The following is a 24,767-nucleotide window of genomic DNA, read 5'->3' on the forward strand; positions in this document are numbered from 1 at the left end:
GAAAGAATGCAAAAGCATTGACATATATTTTTCATTCCTACGATAGCCCGACGGGCAGGGCAGAGATAGATTTTGGTAGCCCGACTGGAAAAATCGCTAGCCACGGGACAACGGGCAGGTGATTTTGCAAGCCCTGTATCTGATTGAGGAATCACTCATCTTTGGAAAAGAGAGTTTATTACAGAGAAATGTCTCTTTCCAAAATAAAAGCTATACTATCCGCTTCTTCTGGGCTATATTCTCAGCAGCATATTAAACATATCAGGTCCCCATAAGGAGAATCATGTGCTAACGGCTGTCTAAATGACTCGGGTAAAGTTAGTAGCATGCGTGCTTGTTGTTTTTGTCTGCTTCCACTTGTCTTTGCACTAGGATGATGTCGGTGTAAATGTGCAGTCATATTCGTTGTGTTCCCACTAGTGCTGTCAGCGTAAATCTCGTTGAAATGAGTTAACGCCACAACACGGCAAATCTCCGTTAACGAGCTACAGTAGATCGCCTGTGCATGGGGCTGGACGAGCTAACTGCGCTAACACACTAGCTCCCACCCATGCACATCCAACATACTGTTTTACTTTAGTCCATGACGCGCTTACCTTCAGGGTCATACCTCACATGAAAACCAAAATAGTTCCAAACGCCAGATCTGAATGAGGGTGGGGGAGGTTCAATTTGCCATGTTGCAAGGAGAGCTTAACTTCTGTCTCGCTAGCTTGCCCTGCGCTCAGTGAATCTGCGTTCGACTACTCCGCCTAGGCTGCACTGTCAAGCGCAGATCCACTGAGCGCTCAACACAGACAGCATCGTCAGAAGGAAAGTTGATAAAATAAATAAAAAATTTATTTTGTATTGTTCGATACATATGCGTACCGAACCGAAAGCACTGTATCGAACGGTTCAATATCGATACGAGTATCGTTGCACCCCTAATATATATATATATATAAACACCCAGCACGCCCCTGCGGTTTATCCTTCAAGCTCGGGTCCTCTACCAGAGGCCAGGGAGCTTGAGGGTCCTGCGCAGTATCTTAGCTGTTCCCAGGACTGCGCTCTTCTGGACAGAGATCTCCGATGTTGTTCCCGGGATCTGCTGGAGCCACTCGCCTAGCTTGGGAGTTACTGCGCCTAGTGCTCCGATTACCACGGGGACCACCATTACCTTCACCCTCCACATCCTCTCGAGCTCTTCTCTGAGCCCTTGGTATTTCTCCAGCTTCTCGTGTTCCTTCTTCCTGATATTGCTGTCATTCGGAACCGCTACATCGATCACTACGGCCATCTTCTTCTGTTTGTCTACCACCACTATGTCCGGTTGGTTAGCCACCACCATTTTGTCCGTCTGTATCTGGAAGTCCCACAGGATCTTAGCTCGGTCATTCTCCACCACCCTTGGGGGCATCTCCCATTTTGACCTCGGGACTTCCAGGTTATACTCGGCACAGATGTTCCTGTACACTATGCCGGCCACTTGGTTATGGCGTTCCATGTATGCCTTGCCTGCTAGCATCTTGCACCCTGCTGTTATGTGCTGGATTGTCTCTGGGGCATCTTTACACAGCCTGCACCTGGGGTCTTGCCTGGTGTGATAGACCCCAGCCTCTATGGATCTTGTGCTCAGAGCTTGTTCTTGTGCTGCCATGATTAGTGCCTCTGTGCTGTCTTTCAGTCCAGCTTTGTCCAGCCACTGGTAGGATTTCTGGATATCAGCCACCTCCTCTATCTGCCGGTGGTACATACCGTGCAGGGGCCTGTCCTTCCATGATGGTTCCTCGTCTCCCTCCTCTTTCTTGGGTTTCTGCTGCCTGAGGTATTCACTGAGCACTCAGTCAGTTGGGGCCATCTTCCCAATGTATTCTTGGATGTTCGTTGTCTCATCCTGGACTGTGGTGCTGACACTCACCAGTCCCCGGCCCCCTTCCTTGCGCTTAGCGTACAGCCTCAGGGTGCTGGACTTGGGGTGAAACCCTCCATGCATGGTAAGGAGCTTTCTTGTCTTTATGTCAGTGGCTTCTATCTCCTCCTTTGGCCAGCCTATTACCCCAGCAGGGTACCTGATCACGGGCAGGGCGTACGTGTTGATGGCCCGGATCTTGTTCTTACCATTCAGCTGACTCCTCAGGACTTGCCTGACCCTCTGCAGGTACTTGGTGGTTGCAGCTTTTCTAGCGGCCTCTTCATGGTTCCCATTCGCCTGCGGGATCCCCAAGTACTTGTAACTGTCCTCTATGTCTGCAATGTTGCCTTCTGGTAGTTCAATCCCCTCAGTTCTGACTACCTTCCCTCTCTTTGTTACCATCCGACTACACTTCTCCAGTCCGAACGACATTCCAATGTCATTGCTGTATAGCCTGGTAGTGTGGATCAGTGAATCGATGTCTCGTTCACTCTTGGCATACAGCTTGATGTCATCCATGTACAGGAGGTGGCTGACAACTGCTCCGTTCCGTAGTCGGTATCCGTAGCCAGTCTTGTTAATGATCTCACTGAGGGGGTTCAGGCCTATGCAGAACAGCAGTGGGGACAGAGCATCTCCTTGGTAGATCCCGCACTTGATGGTGACTTGTGCTATGGGCTTGGAGTTGGCCTCTAGTGTTGTACGCCACATCCCCATTGAGTTCCTGATGAAGGCTCTTAGGGTCCCATTGATCTTGTACAATTCTAGGCATTCCAGTATCCAGCTGTGGGGCATTGAGTCATAGGCCTTCTTGTAATCAATCCAGGCAGTGCACAGGTTGGTCAGTCTGGTCTTGCAGTCTCGGCTGATTGTTCTGTCTACCAGTAGCTGGTGTTTTGCGCCTCTGGTATTCTTGCCAATTCCTTTCTGTGTCCCGCTCATGTATTGACCCATGTGCCTGTTCATCTTAGCCGATATGATGCCTGACAGGAGCTTCCATGTAGTACTGAGGCAGGTTATTGGTCGGTAGTTGGAGGGGACCGGTCCCTTCTTGGGGTCCTTGGGGATCAGGACCGTCCGGCCTTCAGTTAGCCATTCCGGGTGTCTCTCGTTAACTAGCAGCTGGTTCATTTGTGCTGCCAGACGCTCGTGGAGTGCAGTCAGCTTCTTTAGCCAGTAGGCGTGAACCATGTCGGGCCCTGGTGCTGTCCAACTCTTCATACTGGAGACCCTTTCTTGGATATCTGCCACTGTGATGGTTACTGGACCCTGTTCAGGGAGGTCGCTGTGGTCTGCCCTCAGATCCTCTAGCCACTGAGCATTGCCGTTATGGGTTGCATCCTTCTCCCATATGCTCTTCCAGTATTGCTCCGTCTCCAGCCTTGGTGGTGCTGTTCTCTTATTGTTCCCTTGCCAATGAGAGTACACCTTTGCTGGTTCTGTGGAGAACAGCTGGTTTATTCTCCTGCCTTCTATCTCTCTGGTGTACCTCCTCAAGCGGCTGGCCAAGGCTGTGAGTCTTTGCTTGGCAGTTTCCAAGGCCTCAGGTATGGACAGCTTGCTGTATTTCTTAGGGACCTTATTTGTCGCACCTTTCTGCAACTCCGTTAGTTGGCTAACCTCCCTCCGTGCTACTTTGATCTTGCCCTCTAGCCTCCTTCTCCATGGAGGGTACTGCCCCTTGTCGCTGTTCAACTTGTAGCCAAGCATCTCACTGATCACTGCTGCCGTATTGTAGATCAGCTTGTTAGTGTTGGTAATCGTGGTTGTAGGTATTGCCCGTAGTGCTGCATTAACATCATCTAGCAGACCTTCTGAGGGTACTTCACGTAATCTTGGTAACCGGCTACGGGGGATCCAGGTTTCAAGCTTGGCCATGATCCTATTTTTCAGGTCAGTTCCTCTCGCACTCAACGATCCTTCTCCTATCGTACTTGGGGCTATGTACCCAATCTCGGGTGGGGGTGATGATATCTCCCCCCTGACCTGGCGTCCTGACTCCTCCTTGCCGTAGCATTTGTGTTGTACCTCGTCAATCTCTAGCTGTGAGAGCAGTCCCTTCTTTCGAATGTTGGAACACTGAGCTACTAGTTGTTTCGCCGTCATTGTGGATGTTGGGTATCGAAGAATCCATAGGTCCCTCATCCTATTCATGTAGCCCCTTCCGCCAGGGTTACTTGCATAGTAGCATTCCAACAACGCCCTGTTTTCGTCTCTTGCCCACCGATGCCTTCTTGTTCCAGTAGCCCACTTTTCGTCAGGGTGCCCTGGTTCCTCAACACCTGACGCGGACCTTGTTGATCCGGGCGACGTCCGAGCCGGCATGCCTTCATATTTATCTGTCTCGCTCATGTCTGCGGTAGGCTTGCTTAGCATAGGGGGTCTAGCCTTAGGACCCTTACTGGATACAGACGCCCCAGGCAGGAATCGAACTTGCGATCCTCTGTTCCAAATATATATATATATATATATATATATATATAAAAACACCCAGCACGCCCCTGCGGGCGGTTTATCCTTCAAGCTCGGGTCCTCTACCAGAGGCCTGGGAGCTTGAGGGTCCTGCGCAGTATCTTAGCTGTTCCCAGGACTGCGCTCTTCTGGACAGAGATCTCCGATGTTATTCCCGGGATCTGCTGGAGCCACTCGCCTAGCTTGGGAGTCACCGCACCTAGTGCTCCGATTACCACGGGGACCACCGTTACCTTCACCCTCCACATCCTCTCGAGCTCTTCTCTGAGCCCTTGGTATTTCTCCAGCTTCTCGTGTTCCTTCTTCCTGATATTGCTGTCATTCGGAACCGCTACATCGATCACTACGGCCGTCTGCTTCTGTTTGTCTACCACCACTATGTCCGGTTGGTTAGCCACCACCATTTTTTCCGTCTGTATCTGGAAGTCCCACAGGATCTTAGCTCGGTCATTCTCCACCACCCTTGGGGGCATCTCCCATTTTGACCTCGGGACTTCCAGGTTATACTCGGCACAGATGTTCCTGTACACTATGCCGGCCACTTGGTTATGGCGTTCCATGTATGCCTTGCCTGCTAGCATCTTGCACCCTGCTGTTATGTGCTGGATTGTCTCTGGGGCATCTTTACACAGCCTGCACCTGGGGTCTTGCCTGGTGTGATAGACCCCAGCCTCTATATATTGACGAGGTACAACACAAATGCTACGGCAAGGAGGAGTCAGGACGCCAGGTCAGGGGGGCGATATCATCACCCCCACCCGAGATTGGGTACATAGCCCCAAGTGCGATAGGAGAAGGATCGTTGAGTGCGAGAGGAGCTGACCTGAAATAGGATATATATTAAAAAACAAAAAAAAACACCCAGCACGCCCCTGCGGGCGGTTTATCCTTCAAGCTCGGGTCCTCTACCAGAGGCCTGGGAGCTTGAGGGTCCTGCGCAGTATCTTAGCTGTTCCCAGGACTGCGCTCTTCTGGACAGAGATCTCCGATGTTGTTCCCGGGATCTGCTGGAGCCACTCGCCTAGCTTGGGAGTCACCGCACCTAGTGCTCCGATTACCACGGGGACCACCGTTACCTTCACCCTCCACATCCTCTCGAGCTCTTCTCTGAGCCCTTGGTATTTCTCCAGCTTCTCGTGTTCCTTCTTCCTGATATTGCTGTCATTCGGAACCGCTACATCGATCACTACGGCCGTCTTCTTCTGTTTGTCTACCACCACTATGTCCGGTTGGTTAGCCACCACCATTTTGTCCGTCTGTGTGTGTATATATATATATATATATATATATATATATATACACATACATATATATACACATACATATATGTAGTGTTTTACCACATTATTTAAAAAAAAACATATCAGGAACCTAAAAATCTGAAGTCTGCTGAGATCCTGGCAATAATAATTTATTAAAAACTAAAGAAAAGTGAAGATACAGTTGTGGTCAGACCTTTATTATCCATGATTACTTGGGCCTTTTAATAATTGTTTTGAACTGCTCTTTTTCCATGCTGGAATGATTGTAAAGTCTTTAATTTGGCTGCATACGTTTCAATTTCTTTTGGATTTTCTTGAATCCACACAAGGTCAAAAGGGTACATACATGCTCAAACATATACATGCACTCACTTAAATATTTAGTAATGAAAGCTGAAGATTATACAGTGCCAGGGCTTTGTCAAGTTTTTAGCGATCACGATTGACGTTGCTGGCATAAAAAGGATTTCTTTGACACCCGTGGAATTGCCCAATACTCAGAACAATGGGAAAGTCCAAGGATTTCAGTTAAGATCTAAGAAGGAAACTGCACATTTGCACAAGTTAGGAAGGTGTCTTGGAGCCATTTCTAAACAGCTTCAGCTGCTAAGATCAGTTCAAACAATTGTACATAAGAACAAGTTATTTATTTATTTATCACCACTTTGCAACGGTCTGCAAGAAGATCCGCATTGTCACTCTCGCTTAAGAAGAAATTGGGTAGGATGTTCAGGAACAACCTATGGACCACCAAAACTCAAGCCTACCATGAACTGGAAACTGTTGGAACACCAGTGAAATGAATTTTGCATTTTCATGGAGTAAGAGAGTACTGACTGAGAAAGAAGCCCCTGCTCCAAAATCGAAACTTTCAAGCTCAACTGAAATTTGTGCTGCCCACGTGGACAAGCCAATTGTTTTCTGTAGAAAGGTTTTATGGTCACGTGAGACAAAGACTGAGGTATCTGGCCACAACATCAAGAGATGCTGCGTGGCATTTCTTGATATATGCAGATATAGGAGTAAAGGTGAGGCTTTCAAATCTGAGAACACTCTACCAGCTGTCAAGCATGGTGGTGGTAGCATCATGGCTGTTTTACTGTTAGTTGTATTTATATATAGTACAAAAAGGACAGACTAATGAAAAAGGAGAATTCCCTCTAAATTTTTCAACTTCACCTAAAATCAACAGCTAGATGGATGAAACTGGGACAGAATTGTGCATTCCAACAAGACAATTATCCCAAATGCCCAAACTGGTTTTGGAATGAATAACACAGGGTACCTTAACCCTACTGAAACTGTATGGCCTAAAAGACAAGTCCATGCCACGAAACCAACCAGTCTAAATGAACTTTACTAATTCTGCTTACAAGAGTGGTCACATATCCTGCCAAAATTATGCCAAAATTTGCTAAATTACATTTAGTCAAACGCCATTTAGCCATTTATGCCCATGATGAGTGTATGTACACTTGTGTGCACAAATATAATTGCACGGCACATATTACATTTATGGATCAGGGACAATTCAAGTTCAACAAAGGTATTAATGAAACACAGAGATCAATATTTTTCATTTACCATACCAACCTAAGCACCATCATGCTGTCAAACAGCAAAGTTTCTGCTGCGGCTGTGGTCTGATAGAAAGGATAAATATGGTGTCCTACTGCTCAAATTTAACCATAGATATGCTTTTGTCCAGAGGGGCTGGTGTGTCATGTTAAGTCAAGTCAAGTCCAATCACGCCAAGCTGTGCCAAGTCGGCCTGTCAAGTCACGTCAGGTTTATGAGTGCATCTTTGAGCGTGTTTCAAAACAAAACTTGGGCATAAACAAACTTCCTTACCTCTCTCTCACGTTCAGTCTTTGTCAGATTGATCTGTTTAAGCATCTGCGAGCGTTGTTCCATCACCAGGGTCTTCTCGTAAGTGTAGGCTGAGATGTCACTGTCATGCTAAGAAAAAGTAACGTGTGGGTTTATTATGCATATGTTTTCTTACTACAGCAATCCAAATCCAAAACCTGTCCCCATCTCTTCTGACTCATCTTTTGACATTCAGACAGAATGCAATCACCGCTTACTTCTTTTTTCTTAGATAGGAGAAAATTCACCTGTGAAGGGTTAAGGCTGAAGTATACTAGAACAGAACTAGTCCAAGCAAGATGCTGACAATTTTAGACAGCCTTTTCTTGAAGACATTTGTGGTATGGACCCATTGTTGTACACACAAAAAATGACAAATTTGACTCAGGGAAGAATGAAAAAAAGCTTGTGTGAGAAAATTACACTGCTGCCTAGTTTCTCCCCACTGCACACATGGTTAGTCACTTCATATAGTGCACATGAATGCCTAATTGCAGGTTTTGCTTAGGAAATGTTGAAGAAAACCACAGGCTCTCTCTACTGCCATGAAACATTAAAAGTATTATACACTAAATTACAAGCGATAAAATTCTTATTCCTTAATTAAGGGCTTTGGAAAGCCAGACCGACACTCAGCTTTACAGTGTGCTGCTTTTCTAGTAAACACAACCTAGGGAAGGAGGCTTCAGACAATATCCGATCACCTGATATTCATATTTCATGCTGTCCTTTGTGCCATTTACTGGGCTTCTGTAGTGCAACGATCTCAGCAGTCGTGCAGTACCTTTGCCTACCTTTGTGTAGTCTAAAGCAATCAAGCTTTGAGCATTACTGAACATTGTAATGATGTTGCCACCTGAAAGGTACTGAAATTAAAGTACACAATATGAACAAAAGTAATCTCTGCAATTGTTTTCAGTGCCGTTGCCACAGGTGTATAAAATCAGGCACCTAGCCATGCAGTCTACAAACATTTGTGCTTTGTTCCAAAGAGCTCAGTGAATTTGAGTGTGATAATGTAACAGGATGCCAGTGTTGCAACAAGCCATTTTTTTGCAATCCTTGTAGGTGTTCCACAATCACCTGCAAGTGGTGTTAATGCAAAGTGGAAGCATTTAAGAATCACTGCGACTTAGCCACAAAATTAAACTGCGTAAAGTTACAGAACAGGGTCGCTGAGTGCTCAGTACTTCTGTTCATATTGCGTTTGTATAGAAAGCATATATCTTGCTTTGAGTTAACTCACCATTTCTACAACTTCTATCATGGCATCGATACGGAGGTGATAGAGGAATGTGGTCAGGTCCTTTTTCATCTGGATGCTGTTGTCGTCCATCTGGGCCACAGTAAAGATGCGCATCTTGCACTTCCTCCAAACCTGCAGAGCAACAACAAAATATGAGGCATCTCCTCACTCTTCTCATACGTCTGTATGGACATAAAAAAATGTCATTAAGCGTTCATATCATCTGTAAGAAATTTGGTTCTGATAGTGTGAATCCAGATTCTACATTGCCTTTACATGTTTGTGAGTGCATATGGATTTCTTTAAGTAGTAACTATTGCAGGGTACCTTGTGCTGGCGGAGCAGGAAGGGCAGCAGCATCAGCATGCCTCCATCATGGACGATCCACCACACGTCAATGTGACCCTCGGTGAAGCGTTCGCCGTTGGATGGGAAGGCTGAGATGTTCTTTGGGACGAGCAGAGCCAAGTTAGCGACGGTAGTTTCTCTGACCAGCTCTGCAGAACAGGCAGACATGGAAAGATTACGATGTGTTGGTTACACTGCATCTGCATTTTTGTTTTGAATGTTTTCTGATAAACCTAAATGGCTATGGCTGATATCAATCAGTGATTTTATTTTATATACGAGCCCTTGTTTTTGGCAGTATTTTTGTTCTTTTTTCCTTCCTAGTAACCAACCAATGAAGTTCCTCCAGTGCTGATGCTCGTCTCCTTGCTTCCAGTTGCGTGGCCATGAGACCAAGACAGCATTGTGTTTCAGGCCTCCCAGCCCACTGGCCTGGAGCAGATGTGATGTAGCATCACGCAGGTTAGAGGACACAGTCACCTGACAGAAGCCCTTCACCTTCTCTGTCTCCATCAGCTTACGCAGTGCCTAGACAGGCAAGAGGCAAGGCGGAGAAAAGAGCTGTTACCACAACAAGCACCGCTTACTATGAAGGTGGTAACGGTCAGACTTGATGTTTCATTTGATTTAAAAATATATATTTGCAATAACATTTTGGGGTTTATGGGCTCTTCCAGAGTCATATTTTACATTTTCAAATACTTAATTAGCTATATAGAAGAAACAAATATACATTGAAAGCTATATGTAAGTGTTTAACATGATTTTTGATAGATGTGCAGAAAAGTCTGCAGGGAAAATATAATTAAGAGACTGCAATCAACTTGTGGTGACACAATATCGTATAGTTCTGTTTACAGTAGCTTCTGTAACTGGATTTTAGCGACAATAGTGCAGATATTGGTCTGTTGTTGTTGCAATGCATTGTGCTGAAAAGTTTAATAAGTTCCAGTGACTGAAGAGGTACAGGCTGTCATTTACAACATTACCTGCTCTGCACGCTGCGCCTGTTCATAGTTGTTCAAGAACGTGCCCCCTAGAGCTGTCCCAACAATAGTTAGACCTTTGCCTGCCTTCAGCTGGTTGGTCAGTGAAAGCAGACGAGGCTGCTCCACATTTTGCTCTGCATCTGTACTGACCAGCACCAGCAGCTGAGGCCTGAAGAGAAGGGAGATCAGAGAGGAGAGGAAGTGATAAGACGGAGTAGAAAAAAAATAGAAGAGAAATGAAAAGAACAGGAAGAGCTGTGAAAAGACAAATAAAGCCACGGGGAAAGGAAAGGCTGAGATGGCCAAGTAAAAGTCCTTGTTTGGAAGGAGAGAAAGAGAAAAAAAATAGCAAGAAAGGTTGATGTTAATATGAATTTACAAATACTTGATTCTCCGACAGCTGTGACAAGACGGGTCCTATTACGTGAATAAATGAGAAAGCGCACAGACATGTGGTTAATTCCTACGGTAATTAGAGTCATGGTACAGCAACACAGCATACGTGTGTCATACCTCCAGTTTTTGGTGTGTGGGGGACCTTCCTCCAACCGCATGAGAGCGTAACGTGCAGCACTTAGAGACAGACCCCGTATTCCATCGCCCCATTCTTTCTCCGCACTGTGACACAGGCAAGTGCCAATCAATATTTGTCAGTCAAAACATGAACAACAGTTTTTGCAGCTTCACTGTGAATTTAAGAAGTGACAGTGATACAGACAGCCCACCGAAACAAATCCCCTTTTAGATGACAGTTTGACACAATGCAACATGATCACAAGGAATCACAGCATTTAAATACTCAGTGTGTATAGGTCTATACGATAACACTAGAAACATGGTTGATTAGTTACGGTCTTTCAGTCACAGATATGATCAAATTTCCTTCACTTTTCCATGATGCTACACCTAAGATACAGAACTAAGGCTAAAGTAAGAACAGAACAGCACACCTGCTCTGCTTTAAAAAAGCACTACATGCTAAGAGATCTGCTAAGAAAGAAACAGTAATACGGCAGGAAAGTTAAAAAAACATTGTTAGTGGAAATAAAACCTAAAAAACACCAGTTTCCATTTAAATTACAGACAAAAATTACAACTTGGAAAGAAAGACCATTTTTACTAAGTATGAAAAAACAAAACAGAAACCACCTTATATAAAATACCATCTAAAATAACTACCAGTCAAAAGTTTGGACACACCTTCTCATTTAATGTTTTTTCTTTATTTTCATGACTATTCACATTGTAGATTCTCACTTAAGAAATCAAAACTATGAATGAACACATATGGAATTATATAATTAACAAAAAAGTGTGAAAAGACTCAAAACATGTTTTATATTGTAGATTCTTCAAAATAGCCACCCTTTGCTTTGCACACTCTTGGCATTCTTTCGATGAGCTTCATGAGGTCGTCACCTGAAATGGTTTTCCAACAGTCTTGGAGGACTTCTCAGAGATGCTGAGCACTTGCTGGCCTTTTTGCCTTCACTCTGTGGTCCATCTCATCGCAAACCATCTTGATTGGGTTTAGGTCAGGTGACTGTGGAGGCCAGGCCATCTGGTGCAGCACTCCATCACTCTCCTTTTTGGTCAAATAGCCCTTACACAGCCTGGAGGTGTGTTTGGGGTCATTGTCCTGTTGAAATGATGCTCCAACTAAATGCAAACCGGTCTGGATGGCATGCCGCTGCAGGATGCCGTGGCAGCCATGCTGATTGAGTGTGCCTTCAATTTTGAATAAATCCCCAACAGTGTCACCAGCAAAGCACCCCCACATCATCACACCTCCTCCATGATTCGTGGTGGGAACCATGCATGTAGAGACAATCTGTTCACCTTTTCTGGGTCACACAAAGACACGGCAAGTGGAACCAAAGATTTAAAATTTGGACTCATCAGATGAAAGCAAAGATTTTCACTGATCTAATGTCCATTCCTTGTGTTTCTTGGCCCAGACAAATCTCTTCTGCTTGTTGCTCTTCCTTAGTAATAGCGTTTTCTTAGCAGTTATTGAACAGGTGATGTAGAGATGTGTCTGCTGCTGGAACTGTGTCGCATTTATATGAACTCTAATGAATTTAGAGAGATGAATTTATCCTCAGCAGCAGAGGTGACTCTTGGTCTTCCTCTCCCGGGGCGGTCATCATTTGAGCCAGTTTCACCATAGAGTTTGACAGTTTTTGTGATTGCACTTGGGGACACATTCAAAGTTTTTGTAATTTTCTAGACTGACTGATTTTCAGCTCTTAAAGTCATAATGGACTGTTGTTTCTCTTTACTTAGTTGATTGGTTCTTGCCATAATATCAATTCTAACAATTGTCAAATAGGGCTGTCAGCTGTGTACCAACCAGACTTCTGCACAACACAACTGATGGTCCCAACCCCATTAAGAAGGCAAAAAATTCCACATATGAACCCTGACAAGGCACATCTGTGAAGTGAAAACCATTTCAGGTGACTACATCATGAAGCTCATTGAGAGAAGGCCAAAGGGTTTGCAGCGTTGTCAACAAAGCAAAGGGTGGCTACTTTGAGGAATCTAAAATAAGAGACATAAGACATTTTTTTCTTTGCTACATAATCCCATATATCTTGCTTCATACATTTGATGCCTTCAGTATGTATCTACAATGTAGAAAATAGTAACAATAAAGAAAAAACATTAAATGAGTAGGTGTGCCCAAACGTTTGACTGGTAGTGTACACAGAGAAAGTATTTGTATACATATGATTATTAACTGAACTCAAATCTTGCAAAAAATTTTTGAAGAGGTTTATTGAACAACTTTACCTAGAGTATAAAGTCTGAGGAAGATCACATATAGAATAAAAAACAACTCAACCAATAAAACAAAAATGTTAAGATTTGCTAATTAGACACCTACCATCTGTACTCAAACTCAGTCAGAAAACTAACTGAAAATAAAGTAAACTGAAAAAAACACCTGATACAGAAAAACACTCACCCTGCAAACTCAATATACTTGTAGATGGAACCGGCAATTACCATAGCGACAATGGCGTAGTACCAGGAACAGAGGAACATAAGAGTAAGACACAGGCTCATCCCCAGGAAGGAAAGAGTCCTATAGAGTGGAATGCAGAGGCAGACAGAAACATGCAATATAAAACGTTTGTGAATCTTGAAATTCAGCTGTTCCTTCACTTTGCTGTTGGTGAACTGACCAGTGGTAGAACTTGAACCGTGGTCTCCAGTTTGGTGTCCTCAGCAGTGTCTGGAGTGCACATGCCAGATTCACAAACATGTAGCACATCAGGAAGAACCTGCAGGAAACACATATGAACAGGATATAACAAACCTCTTCTTACTTACTCTAACAATATAAGAAAGAGCTCACTCATTGAAATCCAGAAGGGCTGTTATGTTAACATCTATGACATTCACTTGTATTTATGACTGCATTACCAAAGCAGAAAAGTGGTCTACCCCTCTGAGACCATAAAATTTGGTATTTGCATTGTTTAAGTAATAACAGGGGACCAGCTGCTCTGAAATCCCCCACGGTTTTATTCCCCTTAATCTATTTATTTTTTCAAATGGCAAGAAATTAAAGGATTTTTTTCCCAAGTCTTACATGGAGAGGATGGGAGCGACTGCATCCAGGGAGGCAATGAGGATCCCACTCTCGCAGATACAAGCCGTCAGCAGGAGGGACCATGTGGGTTCTCCGTTGGCCTTCCCGTGGCCAAAGATCTACAATGCCGGCACAGAAAACATGTTTACACCACTTCTATTTTAGGAGTATGTCTGCATAAACGTCTTCCTCTACCTTTTTAGTCATTACATGTATATGTTGACTGTATGTAATAAATACAAAACAGATTCTATGAAAGCAGAGGATGTAATAGTGGTGATGACACCTATGCATTTATGCTTTGAAGCCTCACAGTTAGCATCTTGGCCTTCTTGCTTTTTTCTATTTTGAGGAGAAGAACATATTAGGTTCTCTATTTGGATTTAATATTGAAACGACTTTATTGGTACTAATGTCATTATTGATTCAATTTACTCTGATTACTTTCCTTACTGATTCATTATCAATTTTCTATGTGAAAATTGGTGTATAATACAATTGTTTTACTGCACGTCTCTGAATATAACATTGATAAAAGTAAGTTAACTGTTGAGACTTTGATTAAAATAGATTTAATACTTTTTGTGATGGTTCTTCTCAGCTCAAATCCATCCCCAAGAATGCACACTCACAAATTAGCAAACTATCAATCACTAATGTGTCCAAAGAGACCTCGATTTATTATATTTTGTACTGTAAATAAAATAATAATTTACAAAATGAACAAGATTGTGTAGTGAAGAAGAACTGAAACTAATAACTGAATACATAAAATCATTAGGATATTGTTTTCTGAGCTAAATCAAGTAAGAAACAGAGTAACTTTCTCATACTTCCATACAATTTCGTTTCTTTTTTTGACCCAGGGGAGTCACCACCTATTGGCCATTATAAAGAATGCACTTTAAAGCCCCTTGCCCATTGGTTTCACTATGTCCACTTCTTCTATGAAGTCTGCTGTAAGAAGAAAACAGACTGACCCGAAGAGCGGGCACAATGCCATCCTTGGCAATGGCCTGCATGAGACGAGGCGCTCCCGTCAGGCTCTGGAGGCCTGCTCCACAGGTGGAGAAGAAAGAGCCAATCACAATCACCCATGGTGATGGCCAAGCCAATGTGCCAATCACTAAGTTCCCATGGACGCCCTCTCCGAACCTAAACACGATTAACCAAGTGGTCAGTCTCAGACTTATTGTTGTATTTAGGGATGATTTTTATTCAATCAAGGATAGACTTACTTGTCCCTGAGGACCACACCCTCAATGCAGGCACCAAACAGAACCACACTGGACATGTCTGAGCAAATATGGTTCAAGAAAGTAAAGTCATTTCATAACGATATAAATAAATGGTAAATATTCAACACTTTTTAGTGAGCCTTGGTTTAGTGATTATAAGAATTATAAACCGTTCCATCTGAAGATGCACTTAATTATCTGATAAACCAATTAAGTGCATTTGCTGAGGAAAGACGTCAATCGTTTTTGTGTAGTAAATCTCTGAGATAAGATGCATATTACATTGCATGTAATATGTCTTGGTTTCATTAACTGGTAAGTGCATAGGCAGCTCAATGATGTGATTAGAGATCCTAATCAGATCCTAATCAGATCAGCCATTCCATTATAGCTGCTTCAGACTACACGGTATAGGCTGCCTTATATGTTAAAGCACATAAATGGCAGACATGTGCTCAAGAATTTTGTACAAAGAGAAAAAAACTTAAAGCATTCATTGAAATATTAACAAGGTTTCACATGACAAAATAGCTCAAACTCTAATACCAAATTATAATACCAATATTATTCAGAAGCCAGCTGCCATGATTTAAACAAAGATAGGAAATGTGTTCTCATGAATGGTAGATTCATATTTTGGACTACTTGAGGGCATTAGACTGGTATCACAGAAGTTATGGCCTTTTCAAATTTAAAATGCTGACCTTTAATTATGAGGCTTCTTGCAGGCCAGTGAGTGCGTTTGTGCAGACACGTTAGTTAAAATCTAAAATTTGTAAACTTGACCTTTTCTTACAGTGTCCTTTATGAACTGATCCGTTTTAAATACCACTACAAATTCATTATCCCAAGTTTGATCACAACAAGGCCAGACATAAAATATAGGTACAGTGAGGAAATAATTATTCAGTCCCCTGCTGAATTTGAGAGGGTCCTCATTTACAAAGAAATTATAATTCTCTAATTTTATGGTAGTTTCATTTTAATGGAGAGAAACCTTAAAATTAAATATTGAAAAAAAAAACCCCAATCATTACATATTTGTGTGTCAGTATTTGTTTAAGTATTGTACATGTGGCACACAGATTATAATCAATCACTAAATAATTGTAACTTGCAACACCATTTCACAGAGTCTTACGTCCCACTACCATGGGTATGAGCTAAGAGTATTCAAAGGATGTCAGAGACAAGACTAGACCTGCACACGGCTGGAATTGGCTTCAAGACCACCAACAAGAAGCCTGGTGAGAAGGTAATAGCTGTGATTATTCATGTAAGATTTTGCCTCGTGGGGGTTAGGATGATCATGTGAAAGATGGTGGATCAGCCCAAAACTACACAGGAAGAACTTGTTAATGATCTGAAGGCGATTGGGACTAGTGTCACCAAGAACGCCATTGGTAACACACTACGCTGTAATGGACTAAAGTCTTGCTGTCTCCCTGTTTAAGATGACACATTTATGGGACCATCTGATGTTTTCCAGTGAACTCAGAAAAGACTTGGAGAAGGTGTCTTGGTCAGAAGAAATCAAAATCAAGCTCTTTGGGATCAACTCGATCCTTCCTGTTTGGTGCAAGAGAAATGCTGAATAAACCATTTCACCAGTCAACATGAAGGTGGAAGCATTATGCTTTGAGGCACTGTTTTTGCTGATGGTACAGGATAACTTGACTGGATTGTGGGGCCAATGGGCGGTAAAATGTTGGACAAGAGCCTCTTTTCTTCAGCCACAACACTAAAGATGGGTTGTGGATGGGTCAGCTACCATGATAATGACCCAAAACATACTGCCAAGGCAACAAAGAAGTGGTTAAAGAAGAAGCACATTAAGGTCACTGAATGACCTAGTGCAGGTGTCTGCAACTTTCAACATTAGAAGAGCCATTTTAGCTCCTCCTACCAGACAATGGGAGAAAGAGAGCAGCACAACTGGAAGATGGGCAGATGATGGCTGTAATTGGGAGAGAATCAATTAATAAACCGGTATACGTGTATATGCGAACCACAGGTTGCTGACCTGTGGTCTAGCTAGTCTCCAGAACTCAATCCTATACAGAATCTTTGGAGGGAGCTGGAGTTTCGAATTATTAAGTAACAGCCAAGACAATGGCAAATTCCTCCTTAGGTGTACAAACTGGGTGACCAGCTACATCAAACTGACAATGGTTTCTCTGCCAAGTGCTAAGTCATACTTTGTTTGGGGGTAAAGATACTTTTTCATTTAATGACATTCAAATGAAGTCAGAATTTTATGTATCGTTTTTTCTTCTGGAGTTTTGGTTGATATTCTATCTTTCTCCGTTAAAGGGACACTATCATAAAAACTCTCCATTTCTTTATAGGTGAGAAAACGTATAAATTGAAGGGGATCAAACAATTATTTTCCCCACTGTATATGCAGTGGTGTGTGTGCATAACAACTGCCGTCACGGCAGTTGTTAAAGGATACAGACAGTAGAGGTGGTGGTGATGGCTGCAATTGTTCCAATGGGGATTGACTTCTGTGCATCGCGCAGGTCTCCAGAACGGTTGGATCCAGCCATGATCCCTGGAGAGACAGTGAAGTGACAGTTGTTACCAAGATCAGAGATTTGTGCACATACACGTGTGCTACAAACAGCAGAATGTAGTAATTTCAGCTAAACTCACTCAAGCTGAATAAATATAAATGTCTGACATTGAGAACAACACCAGGGATGCCATTTCTCAGATGGTTAACAAAAGAATCACTCAGCAGCACACTGATAAGTAAACAAATTAATAAATGTGTCAATGATGAACAACAATAAGAAAAAACTAAGTGGACAGAACAGTTTATGCTTTCACCTGTCACAGACGGGAAGTAAATGCCAACCAGCAATGTGAAAAAGCTGGTGATGTCGGCTAACACGTAGCGGTTAGCGTTGGTTAGAGGATCGTCCTGGTCTTCCACTGACTCCATCTTATCCCTGGAAATGAGGTCCCCTTTCTCATAGTAGTTTCCAAACAGGTTGTCTGGATTGGCATTGAAGAAACATAGAGAGGACTAGAATTAAAATATTCATGCAGACAGAACCTGAAAATAGGTGTTTTTAATCCTTCCATGTTAGCCAAATATTCAATTGGTGACTGAACTCCATGACTAATTAACAAATTTACTTTATTCTTCAGCCATTCAAAATTGAGTTAGTCACTATTTACAATTTCTAATTAGTTTATTAAAATCAGTAAAAAAAAAGATGCTTTCAGAAAACAGAAACATGAATTACTTTGCTTGAGTAGGTGGATTTGGGAGGTTTTTATCTCCCCCTAAAAATGGGAGATAAAATATGATATGTTTTATCTCTAAAAAATAAAGTCAAAAAATTAAAGTGACTTTTAAGTGTGACTCCTTAATTCAGAGTTTACTGTTACACCAGGGTAAAACAAGGTTTGCCTAGCTGTGGTTTTTCTTAGGGTTTCAGGAAGCCCAAGGCTAAGAAATAAGTTTGCTCTACTTTGTCTTTGTAACACTAAATCACCATTTTTAACATTTATTAAAAAGATCTGAAAGCAAATATCTAGAAAAATGAATCAACTTTTTAAGTTCTTTTTACAACATTTAAAGCTGCTCGTACTGGAGTGTTTCTTGATGGACACTCCAGTACTATAACAACAGATCAATGGGAAAAACAGGACATTCAGACCTAAGAAAGTATTTTATCGTAAACATTTCATTTAAAAAAAAAGAAATCTAGAAAAGAACGCCAATGAATTGTCAGTGACTCAGCAGTATAGAAAGATGATAATTGGATCCAAAACGAATGAACCAACCTGCCAAGATTCCACTAGTGACCCCAGGGATGCCCTGGATCTCAGTCACATTGTTGGCAACAAAGTATTTGTCACAGGTAGCGTTGAGAAAAGGTGAATCACAGAACATCTGCCACAGCTGGGTTGTGACTGTCCCATTAGCTGTCTCAATGGTCTTGGCACAAACATCAAAGGACTTCCACACCAAAGTGCGATTCCCCAAAACACACACCCTAGAGGAATAGAAAAGCACACAATTTTGAAATACTGCTGCTGTAGCGACTTTTGTGCATGCGTGTTTGATGTAAACAATTTATTTGGACTTTTTTCTTCTTTAAATTTATTTTATAGTTAAACAATATCTGTTGTTTTAAATTGTTTTCTGACATCTATTGACACCTAGGTTAAAACAATGATGGGTATCACATTATAACACTTAGTTTTCAGGTAAATTCATCTAATTTTTAAATATGTAAAATAAAAAATAAGGCAAATTAGTGCTGGTGCCTTTGTACCACTGATATAATAATGGCATGTTCTCCAAACCTAGCATGTAATTATGTGTTGCTTTTTCTAAAACAGCATGTAGATAAGATGTGTGTTAGTCTGGGCTTTTGTTACCATTTCAGCTTATATAATATTGGATTATCTTGGCTCTAACTGCTTACGGGAATACAGGTGGATCCATGGCGGTCTTGATGACTCCGGCGTAGACAGCCAAGATGGAGAGAATGACGCATGCCAGAAACACGAGTGCCAGCTTGTTAACATATTTTACGCCAACGAACACCACTGTGGCCATGGAGGTCAACAGGATGGTCCCGTACACGCGCATGTTGTTAAGCAGGGCGGCCTCGGCCTCAGCACCCTCTAGGCCCTCCAGGGGAAATATGGCTGCTTTGGGCACAATGTAGATCTGCAGAGGAAAGGAGCTTATTTATTTATCTTTGACTTTATGTATCCAGGGAAATCAGCAGTACTTTTATCTTAAAAAAAAAATCCAGAAAATATCATTGCTGCTCAAGGACATCTTAGTGGTACATGTTTTGGAAGTGCGACTTTCACTCCTCACCTTCTATGGCCTGTCTGGGGATTTAAACTGGCAGTTTTCAGGTTACAAACCTGCCTCTCTACCTCACTGTTTGCTGCTAAATGGAAAAGAAAGATGTATATATATATTTTTTTAATTTAATGTATCATTTTTTCTGTGTCATGTCAAGTGTACAGCACTTTGTTTTCTCCTGGTAGTTGTCTGAAAGTGCTATATAAATAAATTGCTTGCTTGCTTGGATATAATAAAAAAGGTGAGAAAGGCAATGAGGGATGAGATGAGTAAAAGAGGACAACTCTGTGAAGTGTGAATATATGCGATGTCACATTAAAAGTCCTCTAATGGAGCTTGAAGCACCAACTCGTACTACTGGCTGCTATTTTAATTCTTAACTAAACAACTCAAGCATGGTATTAATATTAAACATTAACTGCCATTATTACACTTTTACTACGGGTCAGTCTAAGAATAGTCAGAAGATAGATGGTAAACCCCTAATTAGACCGTCACTATCTGTCATCAGGTTTAGATGATTCATTGCAAGGCTGTTACATAAGTGTGGAAATTTGTGTCTTTTTTCTCTCAGCCTGAACACTCTTTATCACTATGAAGAGCAACAAGAGAACAAGCAGTGAGTTGTGGTTTCGGTCATTTGGCTGAATGCTAAGAACAGCACATCACTAGGCAAACAAATCGTAGCTTCACGGTGAACTCTTCATGGTTCCTAAAATAGCAGCATCAGTTTGTGTTCCTGACTTGGGTGGAAGGATGAAACATATTCAAATCAGTCTTCCTCGAGATCCGCTCCTTACAATTCTGCAAGGATTGTTATTTTACAATGGAAACTAAGCCAGCTTTGACCCAGAAGACAGAATTAACCTCCAGACACGATCAAACTCCATAACCATTAGAGGCATCCAGAATAATATTATTAACAATAAAAAATGACAGTTGATAACAGTGGACCAAAGTGATGAGAGCTGTTTCAAGGAATGATCCTGTTACTCAGGCAGTGTCTTCATCCCTTATAATGCAGTATTTGCATAATTACCCAATATCCCATGCAACATGGAGGCATTGCAGTGGAAGAAGTGTGGAGTGAAAGGCAGAGGAGGAGAACGAGAAACAGGAGGAGAGAAGCGAAAGATTGAGATGAAAGATCGCGCCATTTCAAAAACTAATCAGAATTCACATTGAAGAGCACATACTGCGAGAAGAAAATAGCTTCAAAGCAAAGTGATGATGAAAATCAACCAAAGGAGAAGAACATGCAAATACTCTGCTTTGTATTCGTTAGAAGCGTAACATTTTTTTTTGTTTCACTTTGCACTGATTGGATTTCAGGAATATCAGAAGTTTCATTGATGTGGGTCTGACCAGTTGGAATAAACAACCCCCCCCTCCCAAATTTCAATGAATATACTTAAATTAAGGATTTTATGGTTTCTTTTTATTTTATTTTATTTATACTAGACTTGTTGTACTCTCTAATAACTATTCCCCTCTTTAGAAAAATTTAGTCAGCCAGAGGTTTGCAGGCAGGATTAAAAACGAGGGATCATATTCCTTCTGCTGAACAACAAAAATAGTAACAAGCATGGATGAGATTAACAAGCAATACAGGTCATTGTAGCTACAGGAGTAAATCTATCAAATCATTTTTTTTAATATATATTTAAAGTGGAGATATTATGCTATTATGAAGGCAGATAACGATACTAACTGTGGCCAAAGTCAAACACCAAGTCAGCCAGAAAGATAAACAAGGATTATTTTGAACTGTAAATCATACAAAGCTACTCTGCGAGAGTCCAGGAATACACACTTTGATCTGGAAATGCACATAATAGGACACCTTCAGAGGAGGAATTTGACATTTGGAGAAATACACAGTTGTTAGAGTTGGACAAGAAGACTGACACACACTTAATATGAAGATTGGAAAAGGGTAAAACAAACTCACTCTAAAATGAACAAACAAGCAAAAAAAAGAAGCTTATATTACAACACTGAACAATCATGTGAAAACAAAATTGTAAATTAGTACTGGAAAATGTTTGTTGTTACCTGGTTAAAACAAAGAACAGAAAGAAAAGATTAGCCACATTCCCTGCACACATTAGTGATTAATGTTTAAATACCTCTGGGCTAGAGGTTTTGTTTGGCTCCTTGCCTTTAACCATTGAAACATTTCCAATGTTGGCTTCAAATCTGCTCGGACCAGAACAACATGGTGCAAAAATCGTTTATATATTACCACTATAATTGAATCTAAAGGGTAATATTTTGCCACTGGAGCACAACAAAGTTCCCCTCAGAGTTGCGGGTCTGACAGTGTTATCACCTTGGTAAAAATTGTCAAAATGTGATGTTGGAGGGTTTACTGCAGGGAAGAAAAAGCTGTGATTTGAGTGGTCATCGTCTACTAACCTGGCAGCTCACATCGTTTTTCTTTTAGGTCATCGTGGTCTTGTGACATCACGGATGAATAAGCTTGAAATGGATGTCATTTCAAATAGACAGGATATTAGACGCTTTTCTCTCTCACTCACATAGAAGTGAACTCAAAAAATAAATAAATAAATGTGGCAGCTGTTTGGGATGTATTAAAAACGTCCAAAAACGAGCATTTAACCAGAATCAGTTCCAGAATAAATAAGTGGTTCAAAACAGGCAGTTCACCTGAGGAGAAGTGCATCACTTAATATGATTCATAAGACCATCTAAGACTTGGTGATCGCTGATTGGTTGAGCCATGATGGGGTGAGTCAACTTTTAAATGGTCCTTCCACACTCCAGGCTGGATGTTTGACACTAGCAGATAAGCTGTTTTCACACATGCGTTTCATTTCTAAACATTGGTGAATAGCAGAAAGAGGTGAAGCTGTTACAAGACAGAGACCTGAACAACGTGGACAGGACTTTATTATTATTATTATTATTATTGTTGTTGTTGTTCTTTAACCACTTGCATGGTCTGAGGGTACAAATGCCATAATATTAATTATGGCATTAAATACTAATAAACTATGCTACACTAATGAAATGAAAAGAAAGTTAACATGTTACTGCCTGGTGATGACATTAACAAAGTCAGAGAGAGTGAACACAAAGAGGGCTTCATTCTCACCAAGAGGAGCTCAATAGCTCCGAGGATGTACATGGCTCCAGCGTACGTGGTCCCCAGGTAGAAACAGATTCCGACCGCTCCCCCAAACTCAGGGCCCAGTGAACGGGAGATCATGTAGTAGGAGCCTCCAGCTACACGAACAGCACAAAATCACTCTGAAGTACTCATTTAATGGGTAACTTTGTCTGTGAGAAGACTAAACGATGACATCTCATGCTGAACCATACATATATTTTTGTATCTGTTAATTAGTTTTGACATTAGCATGTCACCATGGTGAGTGCAGACATTCACTTCAATTTTGTCTCTTTTAACGACTAACATTTTACACAATCAAATAAAAAAAACTTGACAACAAAGAACAAGAGAGATGTTTAAAAAACTGTCCACTGTGTACACCAGTGAATATCCAGCAGATTTCTTTAAAATTAAAAAACGATTTCCATACATTAATGATAGAAAATAGTTTTTTCTGTAATGCTTTTTTATTTTGGTAGACTGCTTTCTGACAGTTGTAATTTTTGCTGAATTTGCTAGAAAAGGTTTTCTTGTTATTGCATCTTATCACACTGTTATACACAAATGCACAAGCAGTGTGCAAATAAATGAACTGAACATAAATAAATAGACCTTAATCAGCACTTTGGAGCAGCACAAGGGTTGGGACTGATTATAACAGAGACAGTTATAATTGGCATACACTTCCACACTTCTCTACAAGCCTGTAATTTGCTCTGACCCCTGCTGCATGCACACCAACTGGTAAGATGCAGGCCATCATTACTATGTAAACTCGCTTATAAAATGTAGCTAGCCTGCATATGCACGTTCATGTGTCTGTGTTCAGATACAAACTTGCCGATGCAGATCTTCATGACAAGCATTTGGCTGATGCTTTATTTTGTGTAAATAATGTTGCGTGACAAGGAGCTAAAGTGCACAAGATCCCAGACTAAAGCTTTTAATGTTTCTGGAGATATCAAGCTGCGCTGGGTGTACTGTGCCAAAAGCAATCAGCGAAAAGAGAAATTTAGAAGCGGACAGACTCAAACAGCGATGACTGTGTGGTGCCAGCGTCTGCTCACCCACCTGGCACTACTCCATTGGTAGCGATGGCACTCATAGAGATGGCAGTCAGCATGGTCTACACAGAGAAGGACAGAGGAGCAGGAAAAGAAGAAATTAGATCAAATTTGCAAATTACGCACACAAGTTTTTGATCTTTTCAACTGTGAAGAATACCATTTATTGTTTTCTTAAATTGTGAACTAAACCTCAATGAATAAGGTGTCATGCCTATTTATATCATCAAAAATGAAATGAAACTGGTAAACTAAATCTAAGTAATAAAATAAAAACAAAACTAAGAGTCTGATTTAGCTCAATGCTCGCAACCACAATGCTATATGTGCAAATCAAGTTAGTTGGAAAAAAAACCCCTGAAACAATAATTTTTATAATAATCAGCACTAAATTCAAAGGAGAGATCACACTAATCAGGATGTGGCGGGAACATAAATCTAAATGTCAGACATCTAAAATACATGACTTGATGTTAAAGCTTGAGCAGTTAATGTCAGTCAAAGTCATTGGAACTATTTCAGTTCAACACAGTGTACGAATATGTGAAACATTTTCAAACCCCCTTCAAGATATTTCAGCACAAGCCTGCCTCTGTGCTGCTGCAATAGTGCATGTTGAAGAGTTAGTGGATAACCCTGATCCATCAAGTCATTAGTTTATCCTCTTGCTACCATGGATAGCTGAAAAAAATTGTAATGGAAGTCCATCTAACCGTTAATGAGGCTTTTCTGTGGATACCAAAGACAGAGTAGGGTCTTTCCTGCATTGAAGAATTTTTAGCACATTCCTAGAGGCTTTCAGCAG

General features: G+C 41.5%; 1 protein-coding gene across 5 annotated transcripts in view; it reads right to left on the reverse strand.

Moving 5' to 3' along the window:
- The window catches only part of slc12a5a (solute carrier family 12 member 5a), a 192,934-nt gene that overhangs the window by 7,132 nt on the left and 161,035 nt on the right, over positions 1-24,767 (reverse strand). For all 5 annotated transcript variants that reach the window (XM_085457533.1, XM_085457532.1, XM_085457535.1 and 2 more), the window contains exons 5-21: positions 23,970-24,024; positions 22,881-23,011; positions 19,368-19,615; positions 18,721-18,932; positions 17,755-17,922; positions 17,378-17,476; positions 14,923-14,980; positions 14,665-14,839; positions 13,685-13,803; positions 13,275-13,373; positions 13,055-13,174; positions 10,597-10,701; positions 10,084-10,252; positions 9,427-9,622; positions 9,074-9,243; positions 8,747-8,878; positions 7,483-7,590 (exon numbers count right to left, since the gene is read on the reverse strand). In XM_085457533.1, the coding sequence (XP_085313659.1) occupies positions 7,483-7,590; positions 8,747-8,878; positions 9,074-9,243; positions 9,427-9,622; positions 10,084-10,252; positions 10,597-10,701; positions 13,055-13,174; positions 13,275-13,373; positions 13,685-13,803; positions 14,665-14,839; positions 14,923-14,980; positions 17,378-17,476; positions 17,755-17,922; positions 18,721-18,932; positions 19,368-19,615; positions 22,881-23,011; positions 23,970-24,024 (2,364 nt within the window). The remainder of the gene's footprint in view (positions 1-7,482; positions 7,591-8,746; positions 8,879-9,073; positions 9,244-9,426; positions 9,623-10,083; positions 10,253-10,596; positions 10,702-13,054; positions 13,175-13,274; positions 13,374-13,684; positions 13,804-14,664; positions 14,840-14,922; positions 14,981-17,377; positions 17,477-17,754; positions 17,923-18,720; positions 18,933-19,367; positions 19,616-22,880; positions 23,012-23,969; positions 24,025-24,767) is intronic.

Source organism: Copadichromis virginalis, linkage group LG5 (assembly GCF_057382275.1).
Source record: "Copadichromis virginalis isolate Kocher_CV1m ecotype Utaka linkage group LG5, C_Virginalis_male_GT1.1, whole genome shotgun sequence".
In the NCBI taxonomy this organism is placed as follows: Eukaryota; Metazoa; Chordata; class Actinopteri; order Cichliformes; family Cichlidae; genus Copadichromis; species Copadichromis virginalis.